Source organism: Catharus ustulatus, chromosome 4 (assembly GCF_009819885.2).
Source record: "Catharus ustulatus isolate bCatUst1 chromosome 4, bCatUst1.pri.v2, whole genome shotgun sequence".
NCBI lineage: Eukaryota > Metazoa > Chordata > Aves > Passeriformes > Turdidae > Catharus > Catharus ustulatus.
This window is the reverse complement of record NC_046224.1, coordinates 31265610-31279132: the sequence shown is the minus strand read 5'-3', so window position 1 is coordinate 31279132 and position 13523 is coordinate 31265610. Positions and strand designations below refer to the sequence as shown.

At 35.2% G+C, this 13523-nt stretch overlaps 1 protein-coding gene across 4 annotated transcripts in view; it reads left to right on the top strand.

Moving 5' to 3' along the window:
- Nucleotides 1–13523, top strand: part of DOCK4 (dedicator of cytokinesis 4) — a 238382-nt gene that overhangs the window by 150052 nt on the left and 74807 nt on the right. For all 4 annotated transcript variants that reach the window (XM_033057524.1, XM_033057522.1, XM_033057523.1 and 1 more), the window contains exons 14-19: nucleotides 3889–4013; nucleotides 5526–5688; nucleotides 6199–6305; nucleotides 6867–7023; nucleotides 13230–13327; nucleotides 13422–13505. In XM_033057524.1, the coding sequence (XP_032913415.1) occupies nucleotides 3889–4013; nucleotides 5526–5688; nucleotides 6199–6305; nucleotides 6867–7023; nucleotides 13230–13327; nucleotides 13422–13505 (734 nt within the window). The remainder of the gene's footprint in view (nucleotides 1–3888; nucleotides 4014–5525; nucleotides 5689–6198; nucleotides 6306–6866; nucleotides 7024–13229; nucleotides 13328–13421; nucleotides 13506–13523) is intronic.

Here is a 13523-nt window from a genome sequence, read left to right as displayed (position 1 = left end):
TCAGAACAGGGAGAATTGAGCTGCCTTTTCTTTTGAAACAAATGCTTTCAAGTGGTCTAGGTCTTTCATACCACTCAGTATCATTATAGGTAGAGGTAGGTTTGTCACTTCAAAGGTTGGACGCAATTTTTGATATTGTTTTCAGTTGCTTATTCCTGTACCACACTTAGTGCTGAAAACAGCCATTGGATGTTTTCACTGAAACAAACTTGGAGAAGGAGACACTATTTCTCAACACAGAAATGGGCTGGAATTAGTGTGTTGCTGTTTTCATCATGTCTAAAGCCTCTTGTCTGATAGAGGTTTAATTCTGTAGATATGTTTTCAACCAGTCATTAAAATCTGATGTAGTGTGCTATTTGAAATGTGCCCTTCCTATTCCTGTGTTGATTCCTCACATTTGGTGAAGTGGAGCGCTGTAAAAAGTCTCAGTACACATACCCCTGTAAGATTGATTTGAGTCATGCAGATAGTTTAGCTGAAGATACCATTTGTACTCACCAAAGTCTGCCCCAGAACTCTCATATTCACCAAGACTTGGCCTTTCAGTGCTACTTATGGTTGTAATTGACCACCTGAGTGAAAAGAAGTTAATTTAATCTGTCTGGTGTACTGGTGAAGGCAAAGATCCCATGGAAAAATGACACATATTCTTATAATCGAATGCGTAATTATAGTTACCATAAATAGAAAAAGATCAGTTAAAGGAATATAGATGGATTCAGCAAATTGCTGATGTTTGAATGCGTTATAGAGCATTTGGAATTATTTTTTTAATGGGAAGTGGGGCCACAAAAGAATGCCCTAACTTAGTTTTTACAGACAATCTCTATTTTTGGAGTGAGAACTTCTGTTAAGGAAAATTTTAAAATGGCATTTTTACAATGAGAAAGTAAAAGTGATTGAAATATCTTCAGCCCACTATATAAATAGTGAAACAGTTTAAAAATTTGGTATCCAAATATATTTTTCTAGATTTTTATTCTAATTTTCTTTCCAGAGTGACATTTGCTTGTCAAATCCACTTTCTTTTTTACCACCAGCTGTTTTCTGAGGAGGTTTTGTGCTTGATATTTATAAACCTGTTGATTTTTTGGTTTTCTGACCTTATACTTGTAATATGTTTATACAAATACTGTGCTAAAGGTTTACCAGGAACATGATGTAAAATTCTTAACATCTCAGGACTGTGCAAGTTCAATATGCTTGGTTTTCTTATACTTTGGTTGCAAGTAATGACTGTGTTTGAAATCAATAGTGAAATACCTGTGTGCCTTTGGACAGGAGGCAAGTTTACATTGAACCCTACATTTCTGTAGACATTATAAAATACCAGATATAGCACATACTTTGAGGAAAGGAAGCTGATGTTGTATCCACCTGGTACAGATTGTATACTTGATACATAGTCCAGAGTTTACTTTTTTAAAAATTAATTTTCCAGCCTATTTCAATCATTTTTTTCAATGTAAAATACTTGAAAGGGACCTGCAGGCAGCACTAACTGGAACCAAGCCCAGTATAAGCATATGCTAAGCAAGAACAGATCAATGCTGCAAGCTCTTTGGTAATCATACCATTCTAACTTATAAAATTTTTCTAATGAAATAGTACTGCAATGTAGAAACAATCATAATCTAGTAGTTTAAATATAGTCTTAATGAGTTTTTAAGTTTCAATTTTGTTACTTAAATAAACAATAAGAGCAGCTTTGCACGTTTAGATCAAGGGTCCATCTAGCTGAGGACCCTTGTAGTAAGGAGATCCTAAGGAAAAGTAAAAGCTGAGTGTGCACATATGCATGTATGGTAATTACCCCCTGCTGCTCTCCCAGCTTCCAGCTATTTTCAACTCAGGGGATTTCCTGAGTTTTTATGATTGCCTGTTTCATATCCTGTAGCTGATCTTTTTTCCACAATTTATCCATCCTTTCTTTTCATCCTTTTACAGTTACTTGCATTCATAACATCCTTTGGAAAGCTTTGGGTTTGTGTTTGAGTTTTGTTTTGAGATTGCTTTTCTGTTTGGTTTTTTTTTTTTTTTTTTTTTTTTGTTACAAGTCTTGGTATCCATCACCTGAATAACCATCACCTTTTCATTATTTTAAACCTATTTCCCACCAGGAATCAGAGACTGATCTGAGGGTTGCACACACTAGTAATTCAGCTCTTTCATCCTTCAGGCACTCTTAAGTGAATACTATCTAGTATTTGTTCTGTTGATTCTGTCTAGCTGTATTCTAGCCTCTACCATGATTGTTTCAGCAGGTAACTGATAATAAGGTAATGCAATAGCAGATTTCCCTGCTTGTTTATGGACATGGGTCTTGAGGGATTTGGGAAATGGCAGTTTCTTATTTGACTTTTTTTTGGTCATTTAGATTGGGCTCTGGAGAAGTAATTTAATTATTATTGCATCCAGGATGTAATAATATTATTAAAAAAATTAGGTGACTATAACAATATCATTGTTTCTGTTACTTAAAAATCCCTGGAGAGTTGCATGCAGTAAAATGAAAGGAATGTGAAACAAGACAGTATTGTGGAAAGTTCAAGCAAACCAAATTCTACTTGCAAATTAAACTGAAGCTAGAAATTGAAGATGCATTTATTATTTATGTTACATATATGTTATAATTAATTTTAGCCAAGATACAAGTACAATCTCATGGTTACTTTCTAAGTGGCACGCCTATACATATATAAAATATCACACTTTCAGCAGTGCTGAGTGAAAATCTGCCTCATTAAAAGATGATATTTCCTTTTCACTAAACTTGCATTTCTCTAGATGAAAAACATATATTCTCAATTTCTGTTTCAACAAAGTCCAGAAATAAGAATTTTAGAAAATTCTCCTAATTATGATGCTGTTTATCCTTCATTTTTCTGCCTTTCACATGAAAGTCCAGTTGCTTCTAAGTAGTTCAGGTGATGTTTGTCCAGAGCTGGATTAGTTTACACTCTTTAGAAATAGATTCAGCATCTTTAAGCAGATGAGGGGCTTCCTACTATACCACTACAGTCACCACCAGTACTGCTTTTCCCCCTGTCCTGTCCCTGCTGCAACCACTCTTTCCTCTTTTCATCAAACTTAGCAATTTGTGTCAACTGAAACTAAAATGGAATTGTTATTTATCTTGTCCATATGATCTGTTTATTTTCTGGCAGACTGCTTAGCGTGATACTGCATGAAGTGCAAAGAATTTCAATTTAAATATGCTTAGGTAATGTTTGTGTTGGATATCTAGTTTAGATGTCCTGATGAAGAGTCTAATTTCTCAGAAGCATTTCCAACAAGCAAAAAATAAGATAACTGAGCAAACTTTTTCCTCGTAAGCTTTGGAACACCCTATTAATGTAAAATATATTGAGATTTTTTTAGATTACAAATTGGAATGCTCACAATCTGGGAAGACCGCCCTTCTAATGGAAAGAACATCAACCTCTTGGTTTTTCCTTTTGCAATATAATACACTTCCTTTTGAAATTAAGCAGAAAAAAGTTGTAATCAGTTAAACAGAGTGATTGCAGGTGAAAGAAAGTATATTAATATTGCCTTAGATTAGAAGAAGAATTAAATGAGGCGGAGCAAGACACTAGTTTTAGTATAGCTAGAGAAAGCCGTGTAAAGACCTAACAGATGAGTAGAAGCCCCTAGAGTTGGTTTAGTATGGCAGATAATCTTGGGTTTTGAGAGGGAGGAAGATCTTTTGCTTTTCTTGGTTTATAAAAACAATTATTGTTTAAAATAAAAAAATACTGATAAATTGTGAGTGTAGAACTATCCTTTGTAAGATAAAAATGAAAATCTACTTACGTACTGAAAGCAAAAGTAAGCAAATTGGACTGACTTTTGGACACATTGTTTTGTTTGTTTTTTTGATAGGTGAAATGAGGAATGATTTATATATCACTGTAGAAAGAGGAGAATTTGAGAAAGGAGGGAAAAGTGTGGCCAGAAATGTGGAAGTGACAATGCATGTGGTCGACAGCAGTGGTCAAATTTTAAAGGTATCTTTGTTTTATGTTTCTCCTTGCTGTAGTTAACTTTGATACACTTTTTCATATGTAAGGCTTCTTTTGTGGCACTGACTGAAGAGCACAAATATGCTTTGGAAAGGACATGTTTATCTTTTGCTGTTTGTATTGAAAGTGTTTCTACTTTGCTTAAAACATTTATGATATGTCTATATGAAACCTTAATATATGTTTGTTTTATTTCTGTGATGAATGACATGATTCAGATAAAGACATAAAATTGCCAACCAAATAATTAATGATTCCATTAAGATGCTGAAAAATGTTGAAGCAAGATCAAGTTTGGGAGAAATTAGTATTTCTTAAGAATTCTTCTTAGAAATATGCAATTTTTTATGTTACACAGAACAACTTGTCTTGATAATTTTTAATTAAATTAAATTAAATCAGGGATCCTCACTTCAAAAGCACCATGTATCAGTAAAAAAAATCAATGAATGTTCCTTCCCATCTTCAAATTTTATTGTATGCTGCTAGTGACGATTCACAAACAGGCAATGGTTTAAATTTTAATTATTAATAGATGACTGTTTCTCAAAATTTTTGTGTACCCAAAAGATTTCTGTTCACATTCAAACTTTCTCTCACATATTTTTATATCATTTTTGTTTTGTTTTGTTTTAAATTTCAAAGTTGTATTTTCATGTATTCTGCATTATTTCATCATCAAAACCACATGAAAATACTACTTTGAAATTTAAAACAAAACTGTTTTTGTTTTGGGCAGTGGGGTAACACAATGAAGAATGACTACACAAATAGCCTGGTTCAAATTGCATGTTTGTGTATCTGAAGTGAAATTGTCCATGTAGATCCATGGCATGCAATATAGATACATTTTTAATATATACACACATAAATGTGTATGTGTATATATTAAACAAAAACAAAAAAAAAAGATATTGAGATTATAATTGCAAAAGCTACACCTTGCCTTTCCTGCAGAGAATTAATAGATATCCCTGAGTCACAACTTTAGACAATTCCAGTTGTCTGCCTTGCTCTGGAGAGTCCATCATGGGTGTTGTAAAGGCAGCTGTGCTGGCCTTTGCTTCTCCCTGATCACAGAATCCACATTTCTTTTCTAATGCTGGGACATATCACTGATAGTGCCAGGGTTACAGGCTTATTTCAGATGACTGGAGATCTTGGGCCTGGGCTGTTCTGGTCTCAGTTCCATTCTTTGTTGCTGGGTCATAACATTGGCAGGACCATGTTGGGTCATGGGAATCCACATGTGTGTTGCTTAAACCTCCCTGATCACTCAGTACACTCTGTTAAACATCTTGATTCTAAATTATGTGAATGATTCTTACCATTTCTAATTTTCTAACTGCAATTATAAAGAGAAGTGCTACTGTTTTTGTTCATTTTGTACATTTGGCATTTATGATATGAATATTGACATTAAATAGTCTGCCTTGGAAGAGCAGTCCTTGATGACATTTGTCAAATCTATCCTTAATCATGTTTTTTCTTCATTAGGATTTTATCTCATTTGGCTCTGGAGAGCCACCAGCCAGCGAGTATCATTCTTTTGTGCTTTATCATAACAATGGCCCCAGATGGGCTGAGCTGCTGAAGCTTCCTATTCCTGTGGATAAGTTCAGAGGAGCTCACATCCGCTGTGAATTCCGGCACTGTTCCAGTAAGTAGTGCTCATGACTGCTAGTCCTCCCTGTCAGGGCTGTAGACAGCACATGAGTTTCCATAACACCTCAGGGAAAAGACAGCTGCATGAACTTTCTCTGTAAAGCTTTTTTTACTTAAAAAATTCCAAATTTTTTTAAAATATTATGAAACATTTTAGAGATGATTTTGAGGTTAAAATTGTGACTGGTACCACAGTCTGCATTCCAAGTTATGAGAGACAGGTTTCACAGAGGATAAACTTCTATATGTAGCTAAGATGGCATGTTTGGTGGCATACAGTATTTGTTGTTAATATATATTAAATTATTTCAGAATACTCCCTTCTGATTTAAAGTGAGATAAAAAAAGAACCTTACAGGAGACAATGTATAAATTAGAATAGCAATTCAAGATAATCTTTGTCTGACTAGCTGCAGCTCCAGTATACTTTCTTATGTTGCATTGTATACACTTATTTGTCTTAAAAGTATACTATTAAGTGCTGCTATTTATATATGCATTTCAGCAAAAGAAAAGGGTGAGAAGAAGTTGTTTGGCTTTTCTTTCGTGCCCCTGATGCAGGAAAATGGGAGGACTTTGCCAGATGGCACCCATGAGCTAATTGTACACAAGGTAATTTGAATTAGCAGTCATTAGCTGTAATGATTCCACTGGAACCTACTTTGAATGCCTAGAGACATCAAGTTGAGGAAGTCTTTATTGATTATCAAATGAGTGATAATCTTGTCACCATTAAAATATTAATTGCTGATTATTTAATATTCACCTTCTTGATATAAACTACAATGGAATTTAGGTATGTGTTTCAGTGCACTGGTTTTCCTAAGTCTTACTATTATATCACATTGAGTTATAATGAATTTCACAAAGGTAAGTTAAAATAACATTGTGCAATTCTCTTTCCACATATGAGAGTTGTCACTTTGTTCAGAGGATTTTATGTGCTCCAAGATAAAGTTTAGATTTCACCATGAAAATTTGTAGCTATTTATTTAATATAACCTGTCCAAATTTATTAAATTTCAATGTCAATATATGATGCTATGTTCTAAAACCAAAGTTGCAACAGTGGAAATTCTTCAGTTTCTGACAGAGAAATGATGATTCAATAATTTAGAGATTTGGTCAATTGTTTTTTGCAGTACAGTTATTTTAACTGGTTTGTTTTCACAGTGTGAAGAAAATGCAAACCTTCAGGATTCTGGTCGCTACCTCAAACTCCCCTTTTCAAAGGGAATATCCCTAGGAAACAACAGCCAAGCAGTAAAAACCACTAAAGAGTCCTTCTGGATTACATCCTTTCTCTGCTCCACTAAACTCACACAAAATGGTAGGATATGTTGATTATTTAAAACGTGCTGAGTTGATATGAGTGTGATAGCTAGTCTTTTCCATGCCAAGCAAGCATGGATGTACTCCGAAATAGCTTGTATTCTCTCTGTTTTATGAACTGGTTTTCTTCATAGAGTTTTTCCTGTCCAGATGGAAACAAATGGATCATGATAAACCTCTGTTTTTAAGTACTTCAAGAATGCTTTTTAGATGACCATGATATTGGAATCAAATGCAGCTCTTCTGGAATCAACTATCAAAACCCAGCTGCTTTATAAAATAGCTTAATCTGTTTGTTGTAGAGTTTTTATTAAATACTTATTGTCAGCTTTAGGCTGTAGCAGTTTGTTTCTGATTAGGCATATATTGCTTTTTTGTTTCTCTTCAAACCAACAAATGTTTACTGCTACTTAAAACAGTCTTATACACTGGCTATAAGGAGCAGCAAATTTAAATACATGTGTTTACACTCTCTACCAGTGCTCTGTGTAAAGTTCTTAGCCAGTGTTATGCATAAAATTCTTGAGATTCTTGTTTACCTGCCATAACTGAACTACCTGTAAGTAAAAGAAAAAGCTCTGGAACAGTTATCCAAAAATTTCTAAATCTAGCGTATATGCTTGGCAATATATTTCTGACAGATCTTTGGTAGAACCACAGTTTTATGTTATTACTTTAATCTCTCTTGAGTGTATCTGTGACTTTACTCATCTTGTGTGTATGATAAGATTGCTAACTGCTTGGAAATTTATTACAGATGCTTAACAAAAACTAGAGCAGCTTTTTAAATTGAAAGAGTGCTCTTAATTTTCACCCTTTAATAGCAAGTGTGCAAAATAGAACTGTGTGCAAACAGTAAATAGCTTGTGCACACCCATTTTGTATTGTCATAGCAATTACCTTAGTAATTCTCAATGGAGAATTTTCCCAAAGGTAGCTAATAGGGAATCAGAGATCAAATTTGCTTCAGTTGAAGGCCTTGATTTAGGAAATTGTATGAATCTACTGGTACTTACACATGCATAAAAGTGCTGCCTGGAACTTAAGTGTCTCACTGATAAATAGTTACCCTATTGTCTGGGGTTCTAATACTAGTTTTTGTTTACAGCACAGGAGTTATTTTGTACTTAATGTAAATAGATGTGTGACATAGGGCATAAAATTTCCTCCTTCTTTTTTTTTAACCATATTCTGAGTAAGAGGGTGTAGAATATCTGAATAATATTGATCCCCTTTTCAGCTCTGAGAGAGTTAACAATTATTTCAGCAGTACTTCAGAGGGTGGAAATATTTTCAATAGACAGGCTCATATTTTCTCCAAGGATCTTCTTTGGGAAGTTCATCTTGGTGAGTTTCCAAATCCCCATTCTTTTAAACAAAAATTTGCCAAAATCTATTGCATGCTCAGAAAATGAACATAGAGCAAAGCATGTGGATATTTGGTCATGTGAGCATTACTTCAGTTATCCCTGAGAGAATGTAGCTTATGTATTAAAGAATACAGGATTAAAAAGATCTGTGTATTTAATTTTTTAGTAAACATTTGTATTGGTATTTTTGAAAATTGCTGGTTATATTTTTTAATTTGTTTTTAAGTTTGGAGATTTTTCTGAATGTCTCAGAGATTCACCTGTTGTTTACAAACAGAAATGTCCAGTCTGAAAATGAATTGAAAATTATTCTGTTGTCTGGCTAGGGAGTGGGGAAGGACCCCAAACCCAGACTTGTAAAGGGTGTGACTGAGTTAGGCTGCAGCTTTACTCGCTTGCTGGGAAATTCTACTCAGCTGTCATTCTCTCACTGATTGTTCCCACATGCCATCAGCTCTCATGCATATTAAAATTATGGGGACTGGGGGATGGAGTATGACTCCTAGTTGTGGGGATCCATAACTTCCTAACCCTGGGTACTTTGGAGGGGTTATTAGGATTATTTCCAAACAATTTTTAGAGACCTTCTAACCAGGGGAGTCTGTGTATTCATCATGGCTAAGAATGCATCCTTATCTAATCTTTCTACTAGTCAGTTTTTCCTTCACTTTTCCTTTTGATCCTGGATAATAAATCAGTTAATACTATCAAAAAGTATACTAGCTTTTATCTGTTATATTCTTAGGTGGTTATTTTCCATTACTCTGTAAAACCTCCAAAGAGTGAGAGAGAACACAGTGTTTTTCTACTCAGTGGTTACCAAAACAGTCTTAGTTTTTGATGTATAGTAGGGATCACTAGCTGCAAGAGAGTCAAAATTCTTCCAGTAAGTCTGGATATTTTAGCTGTTGGCATCCACTCGTTTTTTCAGCACTGGTCTGTGAATCCCTGGTCAGCAGCTGTTCTGCAGCAGAGCAGCACACCATAGAGTATGGCAGAGGTGTAATCCTTCTAGCTGCATTTAAAAAAATCAGTGAATCCCTAAAACAAAAGTAGCACTGGGCAGCTTTCTGAGCAACCTTAGTTTGGAGGAAGTGTTGGTGACCACAGAAGCAGCCTGTTGGAGGAGACATGCTGACTGCCAGTTCTGAAATTCAGTCTTTTCCTCCTAAAGTGTAGTAATATCATAATAAACCAATTTCTGATATCTCAGGATTTATATGAGAGAGATGGAAAATCATCCCAAACCACTTCCTTAAACTCATGATTCTAAACCTTCTATTTAAACCTAACTCTTTGGATTTAAATTGCTTGCTTGGAGAAGGGATGTGTTTTATTTGGTACAGATAACTTAAAATATACAGGCCTTGTTTATTTTGAAGGTAATGCACTGGAAATATTTTTATTCTTCAGCAAAATTAATCATCACCAATGACTTTTTCCCTTTTCCAAAACTATGATTTCCTAGTGGGCCTAATTCTTGGGACAGTTTTGTATTCTCATGTCTCTTACTACATGACACACTGCTATCCGTTCCCCCTGTGATTCACGTGTCAGATTTTCTCTTCATGTCATTTATGCTTGGACTATTCGTTAATGTTATCTTAGAATGTCTTTCCTCCTTAGCACTTCCCTTGAAATAAGTCCTTTGAAGTGAATGTCTTAGATTTGCTTTCTTTTTTCTTTTTAAATCCCCCAACAAATCCCTAATATTGAGTGTCAACTATTTTCTACCAAGTTCCTCCAGCAAACCTGTAAAGAAGTGTTTTTCCTGCTCTGAACTGACAGCTTCTGCTGGTCTTGCTACTCATCAGCTTGAGCTGAGGCTTAAAGTTTAGAAGTAAATTTAATTATCCAAAAGACAAATGTACTTCACTGGATTTGTAAATCTTGTTTTCTGAAAAATTCCTGACAGAAAGAATAATAAGACCTATCATTTGTCCTTGATCTTTGGCATGTGTCTGTGATGCATGTGTGGGACTCTGTCACTCAGTACAACTCTTTTCTTTTGCCAGCACAACTTGAAGCAAAACAAAAATGTGACACATAAATGCATCAAAACAATTTGTGTCTATCAAAAGCAAAATATTTGTCTAATCTTACACTGGTTGTTTGCCATTGACACCTATGGCAAAATTTGAATATAAGTGGAGATGATTTAATTTTAATAAAGTGAAAATTATGACTTCATTTTTTGTGGGATAGAGGAACTTCCCTGGAGCAAAGCAGGAGAGAGATGACACAAAGATGGGTGTTGTTCAAGTATTGAGTGTGAAAACAGTCTGTGGTAGAAAGCAGCCAAAAAGATGCTGAACCGAGAAGAAAATTTGCTATTAACTTCTTATTTTACTAAGAACTGAGAAAACTTCAGACGCACTGGCTCCTTCTAACACAATGCTGGGCAGTGATCAACTAGACTATAGTTAGCTTAAACTGATGAGAGGGTTGGATGGTGTTTGAGGTTTTCTGCTTCAAACCACTAGGCACTGAGAATTTCTGAGAAGCTGGTCAGTGAAGCCTGGCAGTAGTAAGCTTGAATATAAAAGTGATTTTGGATTTATTAAATTCAACAGTCAAAAATATGTGTAGATTTTACTGAATACAACTTGAAAGGAGCTCTGCAGATATGTCGGAGTTCAGCAAGGAAAAACTGCTGAAAAACCAAGCCAAGTTTGCAAAACTATTTTAGGATATTGAATAGTATGGAACAAGAAATTCTCAATCTTATAGCAAGGTGGATTTTTTAGTACATCTGTAAAGCAGTAACATGTGTCCAAAGATTATTAAATGTAGAACTTATATTCAGGACAGGTGGAAGGGCAGATATGTTAATTGGGCCATCCGTCCATGATGAATTTTATGCAAGTATTTACAAGAAATTATGGGTGAAAAAATCAACATGTAACTAATTCGGATATACTGTTTTCTTAGTTTGGAGGACAGGTATCTGCTAAGAAAGGCAGGAGCTTCTTTTTGAAATGGAGAATGTAAACCCCCTTCCTCCAAATTATTATAATTTTGAAATCAAAGGGCTCTCAGGCAAAAATATGGGAATTAGGAATAACAGTTCTTTATTAGGGAAATTAAAATAGAAATACAGTACTACAAAGAAACAAACTCCAAACCCTGACAACGTCAGAGTACAACCTGACACCCTGTCAGGCAGGGTGTTGGTAGCAGTCCCATTAAATGGTGGCTGCATCCTCCTGCAGTGACAGATGTGATTCAGTTGGAGCAGTGCTCCTGTACAAGGTGCAGTTTCCCTCTGGAGGTCCAGTGGTGATGTGGAGAAAATCCAGCTTCCCTCTGGAGTGCAGCGGAGAAGGGGCGCTAGCCTGGTGTCCCAAAACCTCTGGTTTTATTTTGGTAAGAAATGTTGGGCTCTTCCCCCTGGCTGGAGCAACTTTCAATGGGATGCAGTAATTTTATCAGTCACACAGTGGGACTCAATGGGCCATTAGCAGAAAATGATTCCCTGGAGGAAGGATGGGTTGTGAAAAATAAAGAACAATGCCCCACCTGGTTTCAACGGATGACCCATCAGCAGAATATCTGTCATTGAGATAAGGATCACTGCCCCCACCCTCAACAGATGGTGATAGAATAGGTCTTTTATTACACCCTGTATTGTAACCCAAGACAACTGTAACATGAGTTTTTCAAAGACAAATCGTGCCAGAATAAACTTCTTAATCTTTCTTTTCAAGCTTTTGCAATTTATTATTAAGAGGAAATGCAGCAGTTCAATAATGCAGCACATGAGGAAACATATAGATTAGAAATAAAATTTTCAAACAGGCAAATAAAAATTAAAATGAAAGTGGAAGGTTGCAGTATAGTGGAAGGAATTTCATTCCTGAGCAGATGGAAAATACAACTAGATCTGAAGAAATCTCTGGGAGTTATCTCTTTTAAAGGACTGGAAGGGTGTGGAGATGAGAGTAACTTCACTGAAATCTGACACAGTTTTCTGCTAAAATATTGTTGAAAGGTCTCATCAGTTGAAAGGGACAAAATCAAAATATGATGCAGCAAAACATTGTAACTTTGATTTAAATAATTAATAAGAAAGAATAGAAATTGGATTGGTAGAAAAAGCAGGATACACTAATGGATACTCCTGGGGATTCTTCTCTATCCAGGGAGCTGAGTAGTGTCAAACACAAGAAGCATCATATTGATGATATAAATATATCTATCTAAAAGGTGCTCAGATTCTGGAACATAGATGTCAGGTGTTTGCGGCAGAGCTTGCTAATGATGTAATCCTATCTATAATGTAGTTATCATTTTGGTTAAGGAAGCTGAAGGACAAGGAATTAAAAGTGAAAGTTTGGACACACTCAGAATCTTTTAGTTCAGAATAGTTCATTTTCCAGAAGAGACTTTTTGCTTGTTAATCAAGTGGGATCTTAGAGGCATCCTGTTTGTTCTCTAAAAAGACATAGACACGTGAGTGTTTCAAATATATTCAAGCTAGTAATTAGGAGATCATTTCTATGTTTCTCAGAGAATCTCTGAAAGGCATCCTTCAGTGAGATGAGCGAGAGCAAAATAGTTCCTTTATTTAAGATAGTATCTCAGTGAGATTGCATGAGTTGCCACAGAACACTGATTTTCACGACCTGGTACCACATTCTTATGTTTGTTTTGGTGGAGCAATTATGGAATGGAATGAAAATCTCTTGTTGGGAAGATCATATTGTAGCAAATCTGAAGGTGTTTTCTTTTGTTTCAATGATACCAAATTTTGCTGAGTGGACTGTAATAGTAAAATTTTAAATATTAAATGCTGCTTTGCTTCCAGCTTTAATCTTGTATTTTGTTTTTGCAGGAGACATGCTTGACCTCCTGAAGTGGAGAACCCACCCAGACAAAATTGCAGGTTGCCTCTCAAAATTAAAAGAAATTGATGGTTCAGAAATAGTCAAGGTATATATCCTTTTATACTTTTAGATGATGTGAGGAAAATAATGTATTTCCGTGTCACAGAATTTTTAATAACACTCTTATTCTCTCTTATTAGTTTCTTCAAGATACACTAGACACTTTATTTGGGATTTTAGATGAAAATTCTCAAAAATATGGATCAAAAGTATTTGATTGCTTGGTAAGTTTTATTTTGTGA